The sequence below is a fragment of the Lutra lutra genome, chromosome 10 (genome assembly GCF_902655055.1).
Source record: "Lutra lutra chromosome 10, mLutLut1.2, whole genome shotgun sequence".
Taxonomy (NCBI): domain Eukaryota; kingdom Metazoa; phylum Chordata; class Mammalia; order Carnivora; family Mustelidae; genus Lutra; species Lutra lutra.
In genome coordinates, this window is record NC_062287.1 from 102,526,869 (window position 1) to 102,546,872 (window position 20,004).

The 20,004-nt window shown below is 39.6% G+C and overlaps 1 protein-coding gene across 2 annotated transcripts in view; it reads right to left on the reverse strand.

The window, feature by feature from the left end:
- The window catches only part of LPXN (leupaxin), a 36,103-nt gene extending 18,122 nt beyond the window's left edge, over positions 1-17,981 (reverse strand). Inside the window, exons 1-5 of one of the 2 annotated variants that reach the window (XM_047693130.1) lie at positions 17,833-17,981; positions 17,191-17,261; positions 12,635-12,789; positions 6,653-6,699; positions 4,282-4,299 (exon numbers count right to left, since the gene is read on the reverse strand). In XM_047693130.1, coding sequence (XP_047549086.1) covers positions 4,282-4,299; positions 6,653-6,699; positions 12,635-12,789; positions 17,191-17,261; positions 17,833-17,861 — 320 coding nt within the window. In that variant the 5' untranslated portion in view covers positions 17,862-17,981. The remainder of the gene's footprint in view (positions 1-4,281; positions 4,300-6,652; positions 6,700-12,634; positions 12,790-17,190; positions 17,262-17,832) is intronic. The other variant, XM_047693131.1, reaches the window with a different exon arrangement.
- Between the last annotated feature and the right edge of the window lie 2,023 nt (positions 17,982-20,004).

The following is a 20,004-nucleotide window of genomic DNA, read 5'->3' on the forward strand; positions in this document are numbered from 1 at the left end:
TCTTTAAAAAAGAGAGAGAGAGAAGGACAAGGATCCTACTATCATTGATGGTCTATAATTTTATTGCAGACTGAATTACTGGATGCATTTGAGAATACAAATAAGAGATTTATATACTGAAAAGAAAAAAAGCAAAGCAATTCTCATTTCTATTTTCTCTTTTAAATAGATGGTATGATCACCTACCTGGAAAATATAGGGTAAATGACTGGATATTTATTAGAATGTATAGAAAATATCAGGATGGTTACTAGGTACAAGGATAAAATGAGGGGGTGCCTGGCTGGCTCAGTGGGTAGCATGTGACTTTTTTTTTTTTTTTGAAGATAGAGCACGTATGTGGGAACATGAGCTAGGGTGTGGGGAGAGTGGGAAGCACCGAGGGGCAGAGGGAGAGACAGAATCTTAAGCAGACTCCACGCTTAGCCTGGAGCCCTGCGATCATTACCCTGAGATCACAACCTGAGCAGAAATCAAGAGCCAGACACTTAACCGACAGAGCTGCCCAGAGGCCACAGGGCATGTGACTCTTGATCTTGGGGTTATGAGTTCAAATCCCATACTGGGGATGGAGCCTACTTAAAATAAAAAAAAAAAAAAAATTAAAACTAAAAGAAGAATAAAATGAAATAATTAGTATCTTTCCTATAGACCAGTAGTAGCCAATTTGAAAATCCACTGGGAAAAAAGAACATGTTCACAATACCAAGAAAAAAATGATAAAATATTAAGGAATCACTCTAACAAGAAATGTGTAAGACGGGGCACCTGGGCTCAGTTGGTTAAGCCCTTGCCTTCAGCTCCGTTCATGAGCCTGGAGTCCCAGGATCGAGTCCCGCCATCGGGCTCCCAGCTCCTCGGAGAGTCTGCTTCTCCCTCTGACCTTCTCCCCTCTCATGCTCTCTCTCTCTCTCTCTCAAATAAATAAATAAAATCTTAAAAAAAAAAAGAAATATGTAACACTTCTATGAAGAAAAACCCATTGGTAGGCATACAAGATGCATATAAATGATGATGCATAATATGATGTTAGTTTCTCCCATTAAACTATAAATTCAGTGTAATTCATACAGAAGTCCTAATAGAATTATTCAAGTTCATTAACAAGCTAATGCTAAAATTCATGGGCTAGAATGCTTGAGATAATTTGGGGCGGGGGAGAGAGATCAAGAGGGAAGACCTGTCCAATAGATGTGCTTTCCTATAAAGTGACAATAAAATTTGTGTCATGTTGGTAAAGAAACAGATAGACAGATCAAAGGAATGGAAGAGAGAGAGCCCAGAAACAGACTCCTGAACCATGAGAATTTTGCATATGCTAAATACAGCATTTCAAATAATCAGAAACAGACTATCAGACACAAAATGCATGACAACCTATTTGAAATACAATAAATTTAGATCTTTAACAAACGCTACACATGAATAAGTTTTAAATGAATTAAAGACATAACTGTGTTTAAACATTAAAGTACTAAAAGAAAATGGGGGACATTTTTTATTATTTGGGGTGATGAAGACTTTCCTAAGAAAGGCATAAAACTCTGAAATGAAGCCAAAAAAAAAATATCAATACGGCTAATCTCAAAAAAATTTGAACACATATAAATATTTAAAACATAAACAATATGCAAATAATAAAAAGTCGACAAATCAATAAGGCACGCTAATAGAAACATGGGCTAAGAATTAAAAGAAAAAAATACAAGTTTCAGAAAAAGAAATTTGAATGTTTATTACTATATGAAAATATGCTCAATCCCAATCTTTAATATGCAAATTAAATACTGAGACACCAATTTTTACTCATTAGTCAAAAATGTGAAAGATTGTTAACATGAAGTATTGGCAAAAGTCAGGATTATTTACACATATGCATTTACATACATCGTAGATAGCAATGTAAATTTTAATAAATGTTTTTCGAGGCAGTATCTACCAAGATTTCATAAGCATATATCCTTGGATTCAGCAATTTCACTTCCAAGATTCTATCCTACAAAAAAATGGAGCTATACATACAAAGGCATATGTATAAGTATGCTCCTTAAGACATAAAAAAGTACAGTCTTTATGAACAAATTAAAAATAAAATAAATGGCCATAAAGTTAAATAAATTATAGATACATGCTAAAGCATACTATGCAGCTGCTAAAAAGAATGCAGGCATAGATTTATATGAACTAAGGAAGATGTCTTTTTTTTTTTTTAAGATTTTATTTATTTGATAGAGAAAAACAGAGAGACAGCGAGCATAAACAAGGGGAGCAGCAGGCGGAGGGAGAATCGGGTTTCCTGCTGAGCAAGGAGCCCAATGTGGGACTTGATCCCAGGACCCTGGGATCATGACCTGAGCAAAGGGCAGACACTTAACCCACTGAACCATCCAGGCGCCACAAACTAAGGAAGATTTCTAAGATACATTGTTAACTTAAAAAAGCAAAGCTCACAACAATATGAAATCTATCCTTCCATTCATGTAAATTTATAAGCACATATACATAAGTGTGATTTTGCATACACAAAGGTGTGTAAGGAGACATATCTGACAGCAGTTACCTATGGGGATAGCAATTAGGTGGTAGGAGGATACATTCAAAGGGAGGTGGTCTAACTTTTTACTCTGTATATTTCTGAATTATTGAAGTTATTTTTACTATTAAAAGGCTAAATATAAAGTTCATGTAAGTATAGGAAATTTTAAAACTGCAGAGAAATATAAAGAAAAAATTAAAATCACATATAATCCTTCTTTTGAGAGGCAATTAATTATTCTGGACATGTTGGCTTACACCAACTATGCCCTTCTATGATTGTGCCTAATTTTGGAAAATTAGAATGACCTTTTTTCATATCTTAAAGTGAACATTTTCCAAATCTTTATTTTCTTATCCAACGTTGCATTCATGGCTAGTGCTTACTGTCCACCCTATACCAGGCTCTCCATAAAGGGTTTTACACATGTTTTCCCTAAATACTAATAACAACCTTAAGAGTTAGGTATTCTCACCCCCAGAAGAAAAAACTGAGGCTTAGAGAAGTAAAAAGCTTTGCTCCATATAATACAGCTGGTAAATAACAGAGTTTGGGCCTACAGACTGCAAAGCTTATGATCTCTAATACCATGCTCAACTATCCTCCAAAACAATGCTTAAAGGTTATCCAGCTTTCAAATGTAGAATGTACCATAATTTATTAAACCACTTATCATTAGACAGCTAGACTGTTTCTGATTTTCACTGTTATAATACAGTATATAAATATTTGCATCCATATCTGATTATTTCCATAGAGTAAATTTTGAGAAGTGGAAACACTGAATCATAAAGGTAACCGACTCTGGAGTAATGCTGTAATCAGCATTAACTAAGCTTAGCTAACAACCCACGAAAATGACTCTGACTCTCCCTCCCTCCCTCTCTCTCTTTCCCTCTCTCACACACACATATACACAAGCACACATGCACACAAAGCCATAAGTAAAACCAAATATTGTAAGTCTTCCACTAAATATTTTCAAAAAATGAAAACGTAGATGTACTAGTTTACTTATTTTTGTGTGTTTACCAACCAGCAAAAAGGCAGAAGGAAAACAACTTCTCCTCTTAAAGAAAAAAGACTATCTTTTGGGTACCACATGTCCCCTACTGATTTGCTTATGTTTGAGTATTTAGCTATAAGAAAAAAGTAGGAGGAAGTGGGTACCTTCCCCTTGGAAGATAAAAGATTTTGTCTTTTAGGTATAACATGGCCTCCTGCTAGGCACAATTGTTTTTGTTTATTTGTTTAATCTAGGAACAAAAATGGTCAGGTATGCACGTGCCTGATTTGGTCCTTGAAGGAGTCCAAGAAAGTGCAGGGAGCTCCTTACAACACTTTGGGATCATAATCCCTTAGTCCTTGCTGCCATAGGCATGTGTCTTGAAAGTACAAAAGCAGCAGGACTGTCAGCACACTCTCTGCTCTGTTTCCCCGTGTAGAATAAATGTGGCTTTTTTTTTTTTTTTAAGATTTTATTTATTCATTTGGCAGAGAGAGACACAGTAAGAGAGGGAACACAAGCAGGGGGAGTAGGAGAGGGAGAAGCAGGCTTCCCACCAAGCATGGAGCCCGCCAGGACCCTGGGATCATGACCTGAGCTGAAGGCATATGCTCAACCGACTGAGCCATCCAGGCGCCCCTAAATGTAGCTTCTTGTATGGGTCTGTATGATCCTAAAAACCTGTCCATCTCACAGTTGGGGCATCCTTGTGCTTACTAAAAAAAAAAAAAATACTTACCAATTTTTAGCAAGAGTCCTAGAGCAGGAAGGAAAGAGAAGTAGACCATTTTTGTGATAACCTAATAGTAACTGAGTCAACAATATAATATTCTAAATAAGAATGGAAAGGCCTTAAAGAGTTGGTGATTACATCACTATAGGAAGTGTTCCAAAAAAGAGAGGAACCTCGAAATCAAAGCTCCTTTGAGGTGTCCCCTCACATCTTGAAGATGGTAAATTTGCTTCGCTATGTCACGAACAACAGTCTAATTCATGAGTCAGAGATTTTAATAAGATCCAAATACAAGAGATGTGTTTAAAAGAATACAGACTCCTCATGTGAGGGGCTTCTCTGTGCTGGAGTTTTCCCGTTCACTCCTCTGTAATTTTTTAATGAATTTTTTTCTCCTTATTCTTACCAAAATTATTTTTGTTCATGTGCACATTTCTAAATTATTGTTCATATTGCTCTTGATATATAATGACACTAGAAATACGATTGCATCACTTAGTACTGAATACAGTTTCAAGGTTGGGAGCAACACTCAGTCCACTTAAGCAAGCTGAAGGAAATCGTGGACACGGAATGTGGGAGTCTAGTTTCTCAGTCTCAAGCGCTATCTCTACCTGGGAGCCTTATCAGCTCTGAGTTACGCCAGTCATAGGGATTTGCATCAGTCTATTACATATTGACAAGACCACCTGGATTTCCTATCAGTCTCCCACGCAAATCGACAGGGCAAGTATCACTCCCTACTTGGGGAGGTAAATCAGTCACTGCCCACTCAGGAAAATGCAAACACACTGGGAGTAAGCAGAAGGAATTCAATCCAGAAATTTGATTACACAGGTGATGGCAGAACTAAAGAAGCAAACAAAAGATATTAAAGTAACTTAGAGATTAGCCACAGCAGGTAGCCATTAGGCCAAAGGGACCACCACGACCATCACCAACAACAAAAGGCAAAGTTGCTAAAAGCCAGGGGCCAAAGCAGATAGGCACATGCTGGAACTGCAGCAGATGGGTCTTGTTTTAGCCAAAGCCATAAATGAGGTGTAGCTGCTGACTGGGATGACGATGTGGTGGAGAGACTAGGGGAGGACCTGTCCTGACTTGCTTGCCCTGCCTTCCGCCCTCCAGCTCTCTGCACAGTGCCTCCCATGGGTCAAAGCCCCGTGGGAGAAAGCCAGCAGGGGTCAGCTCCCCTGGAATACAGAGCAAACCAAAAAAAGAGAAAGAAATGGGTCCGGTGGGAAAAAGATCAAAAGACTTAGACAGTGGCATGCCATCGATTGATCACAATGCCAGATACACAGGAAAATCGCTGTTGGTCATGCTGGTTTTTACGTTCTGCGGGCCTGTGGTCACTAATATTTCGACTGAAGTCCTGGTATCCAGGTTTTTAAAAGTTAGTATTTAGGGAAAGCCTATGCATGCCAGGCACTATTTTGTTGTTGTTTTGCTTATTTTGATTTTATTTTTTTTTACAAAAATGATGGACAGGGTTGTCTAGGGGACATCCCACTAGGCAGTCTCCTGGAACTGGAATAAACTGGAAATTATATTAATAAACTGGCCTTACTCCCATCGAAGTAGAAAGTGTCCTCAGGTGGGAAGTTATAAAAAGACTTCAGGATAACACAGGTCCTTCCCTTATTTGGCGTCCTATGTGTGCACTACTGGCGGCAATTCTATAACCAAATAAGGTGTGGTGTGATACTCTTTACCAGCATGAACCTTTGTTATCTTGTTTCCCTTTTAATTAGTTAAGCCCTTCAATTTGTTTCCCAGAAAGCTGTCTGATTTTTTTTTTTTTTTTTTTAAGTTACAACCACTACCTGAAGAGAGAACAAGAAAAGCAGCCTTGGCCAGCAAAAACAATTTAGTAAGTGGATCTGTTTCAGTACATAACGTTTTTAAAAGGAAACCTCCTTCCCCGGCTAAATACATCTTGAGCAAATATAGAAAGAAGAAGTACCGATTCATTAGAAGTATATTTTCGGTATTCTGCTGCTGAGACCCTCTTGTCTCAGTCTGACCCTGATCCTAGTTTGTTAGGTGTTTCCTCTTCCATGAACTGGAGCATGCTATTTCAACTGGCCCGGCCGAAACATATGGGGTGACTAGAACTATTTACATTTTTTTCAGGTGGTGAAGGAAACAGCAGAGCCCACCAGCTTGGACAGCCCATCTAGAAGCCACATACCCTCAGTAACTGCCAAGTGAGCTTGGCAGAATTCCACCTCTGCTCAAACACTGTGGAAGAGGACGAGGGACTTAGCAGGAGTCTAATAATGAACACATGCTAAAGCAAACTGTTGTCCAAACATGGATGGATAACAATTATCTCATAACATTAACTTTTTAAAATATTTAATAAAAAACGTACCTGTAGATATTGGGCTCCTGGATATGGGTTGTATACACGAGCTGTACCTAAGACATATAAGTGACAGAGAAGAGCAGAGAATGAGTGTCTTTAGAATAATGTTGGCACTCATCTACACCCTGAATTAGAGGAGGTTTTTAGCTTCTAAATGGGACTGATAACTAGCATATCTCTGAGATCATTCACAGGGCAGAGGAATACCAGCCATCCTACAGCAAAAGGCCACATTCTAAGCAGAGCAGTTGGCAATGGGAACAAAGAATAGTGTCCCTCTCCCTGCCCCCAAGGCAAGAAATCGGGAAGTTGATGTACTCACATAGGAACAACAAAACAAACAAAATGAATCAGAACGGGGGTGGGGGGGTGGGGGGGGGTGGGGGGGGTGGGGGGGTGGGCGCCTGTTGGCTCAGTGGGTTAAGCCTCTGCCTTCCGCTCAGGTCATGATCTCAGGGTCCTGGGATCAAGTCCAGCATCGGGCTCTCTGCTTAGCAGGGAGCCTGTTTCCCTCTCTCTCTGCCTGCCTCTCTGCCTACTTGTGATCTCTCTCTGTCAAATATATAAATTTTTTTTAAATCTTTAAGAACAAACAAACAAATAAAAAAATAAACAAAATGAATCAGAACAAAGCCCCTTAACTAGACAGGATGGTGTCTAGGGGAAAACTATAACACAACTAAATTTAACATACAAAAAAAAAATAATAATAATAATGTGTGTCCTTAAAGGATAGTTGACCAGCAGCTCATTTATTTATTGAACAAATACTGATTGAGTGCCTGTCATGTGCCAGGGCCAGGGATGCAGCAGCTGAAAAACAAATGCACAAACAAAACTTGTCTGCCCTAACCTTAAACTATGGTGGTGAGAAATAGGTAATAATAAAAAAAAAAATAGTAAGAAAAAGAATAAATCTATTAGTATGTAAAACTCATCAGAAGGTGGGAGATGAGGAATGGGGGAGAGATGGCAATTAAAAATATATTGATCAGGGAAGGACTCACAGAGTAGGCGACACTTGAGTGAGGACTCATAGAAGGTGAGAAAGGTAAGCAGATTTCAGAGGTAACATGGTCCAGGGAGCCCTCTGTGGAACAGAAAGGAGGCCAGGGTAGCCTGCACAGTGAACTGGTGAGACAGGGACGGGAGTAAAAGGGGCCAGATCAAGCAGGTAGGGTGACCATATAATTTATTGTTCAGACTGGGATGTTCTTGAAAGTGAATGAGGGGAAGGTACCAAAAATAATACCACATAATTTTAAAATATGTATTTATTGACTAAAAATTTGGTTTTATTATATTGATGAACCTATAAAATACTTCTGTTGAAAACTTTTCTTTTTTTTTTTTTTTAAGATTTATTTATTTGACAGAGATCACAAGTAGGCAGAGAGGCAGGCAGAGAAAGATTGGGGGAAGCAGGCTCCCCACCGAGCAGAGAGCCTAATGCAGGGCTTGATCCCAGACCCCGAGATCATGACCAGAGCCAAAGGCAGAGGCTTAACCCACTGAGCCACCCAGATGCCCCGAAAACTTATTTTCAAAATAAAATTTTCTAGAATACTTTTAAATGACATGTAGCTGTAAACATCAATTTCTTCTAAGATTTATTTATTTTAGAGAGAGAGAGTGAGCACATGCAAGGGAGGGGCAGAGGGAGAAGGAGAGAGAATCTCGGGCCGACTCCCCCGTTGAGTGAGGAGTCTGACGTGAGGCTCCATCTCATGACCCTGAGATCATGACCTGAGCCAAAATCAGGAGTCAGATGGTTAACCAAATGAGCCACACAGTTGCCCCTAAACAATAATTAAAACAAAACAAAACTTTTATATTAATTATTCAAATATTTTTAAACAGCACAGTAAATAATTATTCTTGATATAGACTCACATACCTTAATTGGTTACCTAGCCATTGTTGTCTCTAACGTTGTGATGCAGAAATTTTTCTGAAAGATATCTTTTTTTTTTCCTTGGTTTCATTCTTGAAAGATAACTTTTTAAAAATATGATCTTATTATTTTCATAGTTTTTAATAAAAAATAAAAACTCTGCAAACTTCTGCAGAGCTGCATTTTATGGTTAATATATTTTGAAGTTGTTGACACTTTTTTTTTTAAGATTTTATTTATTTATTTGACAGAGAGAGAGATCACAAGTAGACAGAGAGGCAGGCAGAGAGAGAGAGAGAGAGAGGGAAGCAGGCTCCCCGCCGAGCAGAGAGCCCGATGCGGGACTCGATCCCAGGACCCCGAGACCACGACCTGAGCCGAAGGCAGCGGCTCAACCCACTGAGCCACCCAGGCGCCCCAAAGTTGTTGACACTTTTAATTGATGTTTCTCTGTAAACCATTATTTTTTAAATTGAGAAAATACTCCTGCTTGACTGCTGCTAATTCTCTAAGTTCAGGACATATTCTGCTAAATGGAGGATATCCTCAATTGTTTCTCATATTAAAATGTATAACTATTTCTACCCCAATATTTTCATAGGTGCTATATTTCTGCCTCAACTCAGAGCACCTTTCTTCAGTAATGTTTTTACAAGATGAGCTCTTAAGTTGTCTCTATTCATGATTCTTTTTAACGTTTTGCCAAATGTAGATACTGCAAAATCATAGGCCTTCACAATTCCATCCCATTCTGGTGGAGAATATAAATTTATCCAATTAAAATTAGAAACTCCATCAAAGGCAAGATTTTTCCAAAGCACAATTTTCAAATTAGGTAATTAAGACATTTGAGCTCCCATCTTTTAACTTGTTCAATTCCTCCCCAGCTTTTGTCAAGAGACATTTGAGCTCCTTCCTTTTTGCAAGCTTTGTTTTACATAATTGCAACTTGCTAAAGGCTTCAAAAAGCTGAATTTTCATTCTACATTCACTGAATAATTTGATTAAATATTTTTGACTGATTTTGCACATAATGCAACCTATATTTAAGTTGCTTTACAAAGCATTTTTTCAAAGGCTCAGGCATTTCTAAAAATCTGATGGATGACAGGCAACACAGAAAAAGCCTATGAAGCCATGCTGACATGTCTCCGTATTCAACATCAGCTTCTGTCACGAGAGCTTTGTAGACAAGTTATATATACATGTACTGCAATTGTGTAAGTACATATTTGTAAATTTTGACATTTGCAGTTTCTATTTTGATTGGTGGAATCCTGCAGCTTCTTTGGAGGCAGTCATGAATTCTGTGTACATCACAACCAATTCCAAGCATGTTTCTGCTTTATAGGTTTTTACATCTGTAAAGAACATATTTTTTTTTTTTACCATAAATCTGTACTCCACCAAAACCTGTATTCACATTACCACCAACCCCCCCCACACCCACTTTGTCTTCAATGTTGAATTTTTACCACGGCATGAACATTATCAGATGTTTCAATTCTTTTTGACAGAAGAATGAATGTCCAAGTATTTTTATGTAGATCCTTTGGATTGGATGGAAAAAACAAAAGTTTTTGGAATTAACAAATCTTCTGACTGAGGTGGCACTGATATAAAGCTGACATTATTTGGTGGCTTACAAAGGGAGCCAACTCAATCGTCACGTTTACTTTAGTTACGAGCAAAAGATACCTTGAAACTGAAAATGAGCAAAACCAATTTACAGGCATCACTTGATCCAAACAGGAAGGTGTGCTTCCCTCTGACAGGCAGACACAACTCCTGCAACTGTACGTGTTAAAGCATAAACTGTACATGTTAAAACATGTACAGGCCACTCTTCTGAAACTATTAACTTCTGAAGAAGAGGCTGATGCTTCTTCCCCATAGCTGTGTCTTCCTGTCTTCCAAGGGGGCAGTAACCTCTCCACTTGCCTCTAGGGCGGCCAGGAAATGTTGGCAAATATTTTGTGCAAATTACACATTCGTCGTCAATTTCTTGAGAAGATTAAACATGTAATTTTTTTTTTTTTATTTTTTTTTAAAGATTTTATTTATTTATTTGTCAGAGAGAGAGAGAGGGAGAGAGAGTGAGCACAGGCAGACAGAGTGGCAGGCAGAGGCAGAGGGAGAAGCAGGCTCCCTGCTGAGCAAGGAGCCCGATGTGGGACTCGATCCCAGGACGCCGGGATCATGACCTGAGCCGAAGGCAGCTGCTTAACCAACTGAGCCACCCAGGCGTCCCTAAACATGTAATTTTGGATTTGGTTTTGGTTTCAGCCAAATGCTGCTAAAAGCATCTACTGCAAAAATAAAAGCATTGCCAAATAATAAAATAGCTACAGCTTTACATATACAATTAAGGCCAAAACTGCTTTACCGAGAACATTTAGATTATGCTACACTCAATGGCAATGCTTAGCCTCTATTTCCTAAACACAATTTGTATGACATTAAGCCACAGGTTCCCATATTGTTCTCTGACCCTGAGGATGCTCCATGCATCTCATGAACATGAGCGGTGGTATACCAAATGGCCAGCTGGAGGAAAAGCCTCAGAAGTTTTCCTGCCACCACCTAAGACCAGAGGAGTTGACTGTTCCTGACTGTGCTTAAAGCTCTTAGCTTTAACAAACAGCACCCTGCATATTATCCCTGAAAGGGTGCTTATCAGTTAGGATTTGTCTGAACAGGATCAGGAAAAGAAGAGATGAGTTATCATTAGCCATCTTTTGGATTGAGCCATAATAAAGTTAGAACTCTGTTCACTGAATATATTTCACATGCTACCAGATGAGATGTTGGAAGAAGCCAGAAGAGCCAAACGGAGGTCTATCAACCCATGCTGGTTTATGTTAGTGGGAATACTAATAAGAAAACTTCATAAAATATGGGAAATCTAGGGTAAATGGCAAAGCCAATAACAGAATGTTGAGAAAACAAGCAAAAACCCAGGGCTCTTCCAAGTGAGCCAAGACATACAGTCACCCCACTTAGGTCAGCATCAAGACCAAGGCTTTTACTTCAAATGCAGATGGAAATTCACAGTGGGGTTCTGAGTAGAGGAATGACATGATCTAAGTTTTACAGGATCACTCTGGCTGCTATTCTGAAAATAAAATGCAGGGGACAAGTGTAGCAAACCAGCTAAGAGCCTGTGGCTATGATCTTGCATTGAGGAAAAAAGACAGTATCTTCCTAGCAGAGAAATAAATGTGCATCCTTAAAACCATGTATATGTAGCTGGAGAGAAGAACAGTTAAAGGGGGAACGAAACACAAGCTCAAACTTCAGGTCCACGCAACCTGTGATTTCATACCAAGCGTACACAAATGAATCAGAATATGTAGTTCAAAGCACCACATATGAAGAGTATCTACTTAATTCCTCTTAAACTAATTCCATTCTCATCAAGCAACTTCCTAATTATAAAGTAGATTCATGTAGACTGACCAACAGCAAGGGAAGATATGTATCAGCAAATTCTATTCTCTGTTCTACTTGAATGGTTTTGACTCTAGCCAGAAATTACTAAATTGGATTTCTGGGTTTTTCTTACACATCATTTTTATGAGTTTAGCTTATTTGTGTTGTTGGTTCCCTAGAGCATCACCGTCTGTAGGTATACTAATAATTGAGTTTCCTAATACATTCAACAGAAAATAAGACCTGGAAAGTTATGACCTTAAAAAGTCATGCTGATAAGACTTGTCTCAGCTGCCACTTGGCCTCGCCCAGGTGACCCCCCACCCCCAGTCTTGGTGAGTGCTATTCCAGTCAAACTGCAACATGCGGCTCTCATACCCAGACAGTCATACCAGAATATTCTGAGTAAATGAGGGAATACTGTGTTACCGTGCCCTCGTTAGAAAAAGTTCAGTTCTCAAAGGCTTATTCTTCTCTGATGATTTTCTGAATTCTCATCCTTTCCAAAAACGACAACCTTCAAGTTATTATAGAGGGATTTTTCTTTCTCTTTCCTGGATACATGATTCTCTTTTCACATCACTTTATGTAAGATACAATTAATTTTCAGAAAGGCACTCAAACTATATATATTCAAGGTACTCTAATAAACGAAAAGTTACCGGCAAGGAACGTGTATCATTCTGAACAACGGTCTCTGAAGTCTCAGCAAGGTCACTGTCCTTTCTGGAGCGCTGATCTAGGGGAAGAGGAGCTGGGCTGGAGGGTTCATCACTGTCCTGGAGGGTGGAGTGCTCCAGTTCCTCCAATAAGGCATCTATATCATAAGATACAAGAGAATCATAATACAGAACATGGGATGATTCCTCTTCTGGGATGATTTCCCCCTTAAATATCACCCCTGTGCCTCCATTCACCTCCTTCTTCTCTCTTGGGTTAAGACTATCTTCAATATCTTCCCTTACTTCTTATTTTACTTCAAGATGTGGTCTATTCTCCCAGAGGATGTTTAATACCTCCACATAATGTGACCTATTTTCTATGGTTGCATCCAATTTCACAGCATCTCTCAAGAATTTGACTTCTTATATTGCAGCACACTAATTTTTATCATTGATTTAGGGTGGGTTGCCCACAAAGATCCCCATTTAGAAAAAAAGGAAATCCTATATATTTTTCCTACCAGAAAAGTAAAATAACAATTTTTTTCCTAAATGTACCAACACAGTAATGCTTTTTCTTAACCCTGATTATTGTTTTCTTATATCCCAAGTACGAACAAAATTTTCAAATCAAAGTAGAAGTATTCTGTCTTTTAGGGCATATAAGGTTAAAAAAAAAAAAACAGGGTGGGGGGAGATCAAGGAGAAAATAGATATTGCAAAATCAAGCAAGATGGCATTGCAATCCAAATCTTGAGATTTGTTTCTGCTGTAGTTTTCTTGGAAAAAACCAAAGCACTTTACAAGTTATCAAACTACTTTTCTGTTACAATGAAATTAATAATAATTAATAAAAATGTACACATTACAGGCACTATGCCCAGGAATTTCTGTATTTCATTTAGTCATCCTAAAGCTTTAAGGCAGGTGATATTGTTGTCCTTATCTTATAGATCAAGAAAGAGACTAGGGCACCTGGGTTGCTCAGTTGGCTAAGCATCCAACTTTTGATTTCGGCTCAGATCAAGATTTCAGGGTTGTGAGACTGGCCCCGTGCCCCGTGGAGCCTGCTTTCTCTCTCCCACTTCCTCTGCCCCTACCAACCCTCTCCCTCTAACAAAAAAAAAAAAAAAAGAAAGAAAGAAAGAAAAGAAAAAGAAAAAAGTAGTGTCACATTGTTACTGATGCAGATCCTGTCTAATCCTGGGCTATCTGATTGTAGCCCTTGCACTAACTTCATGTCAAACATTCAGTCCCCGTCTTGATGTGGATTCTCAGGATCATCTTGGCACGATATGACCTTCTCTGAAGCCGTTTCCTCGTCTACACAATCAAGCAATTCTATTACAATTTTTTTCAAATTAGGGGCTGAGACCCATTAGTGGATCTCTGGTGGATTTTTTTTTTTTTTTTTTTTTTTACCACAGGTCATGATTTTTAAAAGTTTGCAAAACAGTGGATTATACTATTTGGCATTGTTTGATTTCTGCAAATTAAGGGCTACAGGGACATATTTACCAATGAACATGACATATTTGATACTGCTTTAAAATAATCCGGAACTGAAAGGAATGGGTGGGTGTATTAATGAAACAAGATTGGCCAAGAGTTGATCATTGTTAAGCTGGTTGATGAGCATACTAGATTTCATTAAACTATTTTCTTCACTTTTGTATATTTTAAAATTCCTCATAATCAAAAGTTTTTTCAAAAGAAGGAAAAAAGAAAAAAAAAACTAATGTGGAAAGAGAAAGAAAAACTAATTTTCTCATAACTTTACTAGCCAGATTGAATGCCAAACTTCTGGGTTCCAATTTTTTGTTCTATACCCCTCTAAGAAGATATAGTCCTTTTGTATTTTATAAGTTTTGCTCCAACCAGACTTCATGGATCTTCTTGGATTCAAAATAACAAGACATTAAGGGGCGCCTGGGTGGCTCAGTGGGTTAAAGCCTCTGCTTTCGGCTCAGGTCATGATCCCAGGGTCCTGGGATCGAGCCCCGCATCGGGCTCTCTGCTCGGCAGGGAGCCTGCTTCCTCCTCTCTCTCTCTGCCTGCCTCTCTGCCTACTTGTGATCTCTGTCTGTCAAATGAAATGAATAAAATCTTTTAAAAAAAATAAATAAATAACAAGACATTTATAGTAAAGATTAGGGGAGAAGGGATACTCTCTGTAAGAGAAGCAAACCATATCTCTAAGAGAAGGTTACCCTTAGAAGCATCAGTGAACCAAAGTTAGTGAAACTCTCTCTTCTGGGTCATGAGTTAACAGGGCTTTCTCTTCCTGTTTCCTAGGAGTGCACATAACACCAACACCCAAGATTTTCTTGCCTTCTGCCAGATCCCGTAATTTGCAGATGACTAATTTCAGTATGACAAACGTGGGATTATAAGGCGGGGGAGGTATTAGATGGAAAACTCTGTAGTCCTTCCCTGTAGCCCTTCATCTGCAGAAATCTGGTAACATCAACACTAACATAAAAGGGATAAAGTGAGGTCTCTTGGGGGGATCTCACTGGATTGGAATGATTTCATTCAGAGCCAGAATCTGTTCCTGGTTCCCCTTTTTCATCCCCGAGTAATGAAAGTTTAGGTAAAATCTGCTGGACAGAAACAAACCATCAAGTTTGGAGGAAGTACTGCAAAAAGGAAATACCGCCTGCCTTTGCTGACCTGTCTTGCACCCTATATCTCTGCAGCTGGGAAGAACGACCAACCCTAAATCTGGGTAGTTACTGAGCTACTGACAATCCGAACAAAGATAGATTACATGAATGTCACCTTCCAGGTGGCTTGATACGTTCTACATTTCTGGACCAGATTCCTCTACCATTCATCCTGCTCAAGTAGTGGAAAACTGTGCAAATCTAATTTTTAATTTTTTAAAATTATCTGGGTTGTTCTATTGGTTGGAACACCTGAGCCAATGCACTACTAAAAGAGGAGACTGCCTTGTAGCTTAATCGGTTTTGGTGTCAGGGGCTCCTGGAAGTGATGCTGAAAACATTTATTGTTCTTCTTAGTTATCTCATTGGAAGAAAAAACAAAGCAGATAATAGTTATTTCAGAGAGTTGCTTCAGACATTAACATGATTAATGTATGCAAAAATATCAAGTTTTAGTTTAAGTCACTAAATAAGTATTACTTCTTTTTTTTTTTTTTAAAGATTTTATTTATTTATTTGACAGACAGAGATCACAAGCAGGCAGAGAGGCAGGCAGAGAGAGAGGGAGGAAGCAGGCTCCCTGCCGAGCAGAGAGCCCGATGCGGGGCTCCATCCCAGGACCCTGGGATCATGACCTGAGCGGAAGGCAGAGGCTTAACCCACTGAGCCACCCAGCTGCCCCAGGTATTACTTCTTTTGAATTACCCGCATGAAAGCCATTAGGTATTGCTAAAATAAGAAAGAAGGCTAGATGCGAGGGAGCTGGACTTTGAACTCAGGCAGAAATGTGAACTTCCCTACTCTCACAGAGTTAAGAATCTGGTTTCTGCTCCAAGTCCAAAATACTTTCTACCCCACACTTCTAAATAGACTTTACCTCCAAAACAGTTTAATATTTATTAAATACCACCTTTCCCTCTTCATTAACATCTCTTCCCTCCTGTAATTTGCTTATCTTCCTCTCTGCTCCTCTAGTTCTCAAATTACGCTGCGAACAATTAACACCACCACCAAGACGATATGCAAGATACGTTTTAGGTTGTTCCCACTTTTGATGTACGCAAAACATACAAAAACTCAGAACACTGTGTAATTAATACACCTTGGAAATTGAGTAAAAGGTTAGTGACTTGGTGTTAATAAGGATGCCAGCAATAAAAGTCAGCAAAGGATAAGGAATGAATCCCAAGAATGACAAACCTTCCATTACTCCAGGGATTGGAAGTCAGGGATCTGTCTGAGCAATGTGGCCAATTGTTTCACTGCTGGTTTTAATTGTTCGAAATGGAAAGAGTATCATATTTGCAGGCCACAGTAATCTGTTACTTCAGAAGTCCTCTGAATAAAAAGCTTAGCAACAGAATCACTGGAGTTTTAGCGCTAATTCTCCTTGATTTAATACTAAACCATGGAACAAATGAAACCACCCTGGCCTTGCTCCAACGTTTACAGATCTCTCATTCTCGTTCTTCTATTCCATTTCTTTTCCTTATAACACCCCCTTTATCCCTCTCCCTTTTCTTTTTTTCTTCCTAAATCACAAATCTGTAGGTGCCAACTGTGTGAGCACCCTATGACGTGCAACAGCCCGCAAGGGGCAAATACTCATAATAAAATCACAATTCGGTCCAAAAGTATTTGTGCATAGTTTTCCCTGGTGAGCACCCAACTTTCAGCCTATTTGTGCCACTGAAAAGAGTGAACCAATAGTTCCCCAAAACAATCATAGTTCCTCATGCTTCACTCTTGGTTGGACTGAGGTCATGAGAGAAGTGGAAGCAAAATCTTCCAGTACCACCCTCCCTCTGGCTAGAAGTACACCCCACCACAGAGATGGCAGCCAAGTCTTCATTCCCCCAGAGTTTCTCCTCCAAGAAGGTCCTCACTCACCCAACTCTTCCATTGTCACACACCCAAGATGCTCTGGTCCCACAGGTTGTGAGGAACTGCTGTGGCATGTGCTGAAGAAGAGGACCGTAAAGGAACTGAGTGAGACAGTGTGAAGCAGCCTCTATAACCCTTTTGTTTCCTGTATTTGCTTAGCACTTCCTCTCTTTTTGATTTGGTGAGTTTCTTTTTTTTTTTCTTTCCTTTTTTCTTTCGTTCTTTTTCTTTCTTTCTTTCTTTCTTTCTTTCTTTTTTTTTTTTTGGTAAGTTAGAGTTTTGAAAATGGGACACAGAAAGATGGGTAGTAGGATTTGAGTTGTTAGTGCATTTGCAAGGGCGAGATTCAAAATTAACTTCAAAAAAATTGAGCACCTACTATGCACCCGGATTCATGGACCTGTGAATTCATGGGATAGCAGACTTGCACTTGTGTTTTTCCCCAGTGTGGGTATCCCACTGTGACTGTGCATCAGAAAACCTGCTGTATGTGTCTGAATGTGAGTGTGTGAGTGTGTGTGTGTGTGTGTGTGTGTGTAACTGATGACCATGGAAGTGGTTTCCTTCATAAAATTTCCATCAGAGTTAACCAGCAACCAATTCATTTTGCTGTCTTTATTTACTCAATGATCCAGAAATTAGGCTTACCTGCTTTCCTGAATAGACTGTAAATCCATTAAAAGCAGTGCAGAGTAGCTGTCACATTTGAATTTTCGGGGCTACTTGTTCTTTCTGCGGTCCAAAACACGAACATTTGTAGTGATCATGAAGAATGAAACTGGAAGACAAGACACGACGTGTTTAGCTGCAAATATCTCAGGGAAGGATAATTTCTGCCTAGTTATGTTGCCTAATAGCAGTTTCTCTGAAAAGGGACTCTGAGATTAACTTTTATTTTTTTTAAAGATTTTATTTATTTATTTGACAGAGAGAAATCACAAGTAAGCAGAGAGGCAGGCAGAGAGAGAGGAGGAAGCAGGCTCCCTGCCGAGCAGAGAGCCCGATGCGGGGCTCCATCCCAGGACCCTGGGATCATGACCTGAGCCGAAAGCAGAGGCTTTAACCCACTGAGCCACCCAGGCGCCCCCTGAGATTAACTTTTTTTCACCTTTTTTACCACTGTGATTTTACTCACCTTGAATGAAATAAAACATTTACAAAAGGCCAAATATGAGATAGCAGTATGTAAAGAACTATAATTATGGCTCTGTGAAACATAATATTATCTCCATTTTTACCAGTGGTGAAATAGATTCAAGGGATAGTAACTTCCTAAAGATAACAGAATTACAGGTAGCTTAACTATTTACTATAACCCAGATTTAATTTCAATCCCTGTGATCTTCCTTCTGCAATACATGGTCTTTTTTTGGGTGATGTAAAGGAATCATTCATTCTCCCTTTGCATTATGATGCTGATTTTTTTTTTTTTTTTTTTAAATAAAAAGGAGATTCCCGTTCTGCATTACTTGGAGCAGCCATTGGATGTCAGTGCTGTTCCAAAAGTCTGCTCCAAAAGTCCAAATGGGTTTGAAAAAATTCCCATCCCCACTAATCCATAATAGTTTTTACAACTGAAATGTCACTGGTCCTATGAAAGTGCAGAACACTTGGAAAATATAAAACATTTGCCTAATCTGTGGTGGTAACTGAGCCAAAACACTGAAAGGAAAAATGCACTTCAGCCCTTGGCTTGCAAATATTAGACTGTATCTGCAGTTTAAATGAATGATTAATGTGAAATTTAGAATTGGATCCCGAGATCTTGTTTCCATCCGCTTTCTGTAAGTGTGTGTGTGTGTGGGGGGGTGTTATCCCCAGATGCTTTATTTTCCAGGGCTAAGAACCGTTCTTTCAAACCGCTCCTTGATTATAGTGCATGAAAGGAAAGCTGGAAACCCACTGCTGTCACTGAATGCAAGTTGGAAAACAAAAGGAAACTGCCATTTGACGCATTAGGATAATTTAGTTGCACGCGCTAGTGGACAGAAAAGTAATTTCTGACAAAGCTGCTATTCTGACTGTGCTTCCTGTGCAGCAGAAACATTCAAAACCACAGAAGCCAAGTGGCTTCGAGACAGGTAGCACGAAGGAGGCCTTCGGTTTCTGTGAGTAGGTCACAGAATCACGCTAACAACCCTTCCCCTTCCTCTTTCCCTGCAGCCCAGGGACCACAGCCAAGTTAAGCAGCCGACGCCAGCTCCTTGGCACCGAAAACACTTAGTAGAACAGCAACTTTACAATTTCCAGACTTTTATTAAGACCCAAATGAGTGGTGGGATTTGTGTTCCGCCCCGAGCACCTGACAGATCCAGATTCAGTCCCTGACCTCCAGGAGCTCACAGGTTAGTGAGTCACAGAATTACGAGGCGAATACTGCAGGCATGAACGCTAGGAGGTGCGGAGTAACCAACCCGAACTAAGGGCTACTGACGTGGCCAAGCAAGAAATATTTCGCCAACACCAACTTAAAAACTCGGGAAAACCATCCCAAGCTATCCCGACCAGCAACTGGTTTGCCATTTCTGCTCGGATCTGTGCCGGTGTCGCGGCCTAACCCGGAAACACTACCTCCCTGAAAGAGCAAACGCGGACTGCAGAAAAAGTAAACTACCTTTCCCATCGTGCATCAGTCAAAAACCTCCCAGCATCCTCTCCGCCCCTTCTTTCTCATTTTTTTTTTCCCTAAAGCTTAGGATATTTGAGACTTCATTTCCCAAGATGCCTTCTGACAAGTTGACCCTGCGCATGCGCCAAGAGGCGGGCCATCCTTGCCCTCACGACCCCGCCTCTGTTCTACCGCCGCCATTTTTTCAGAGA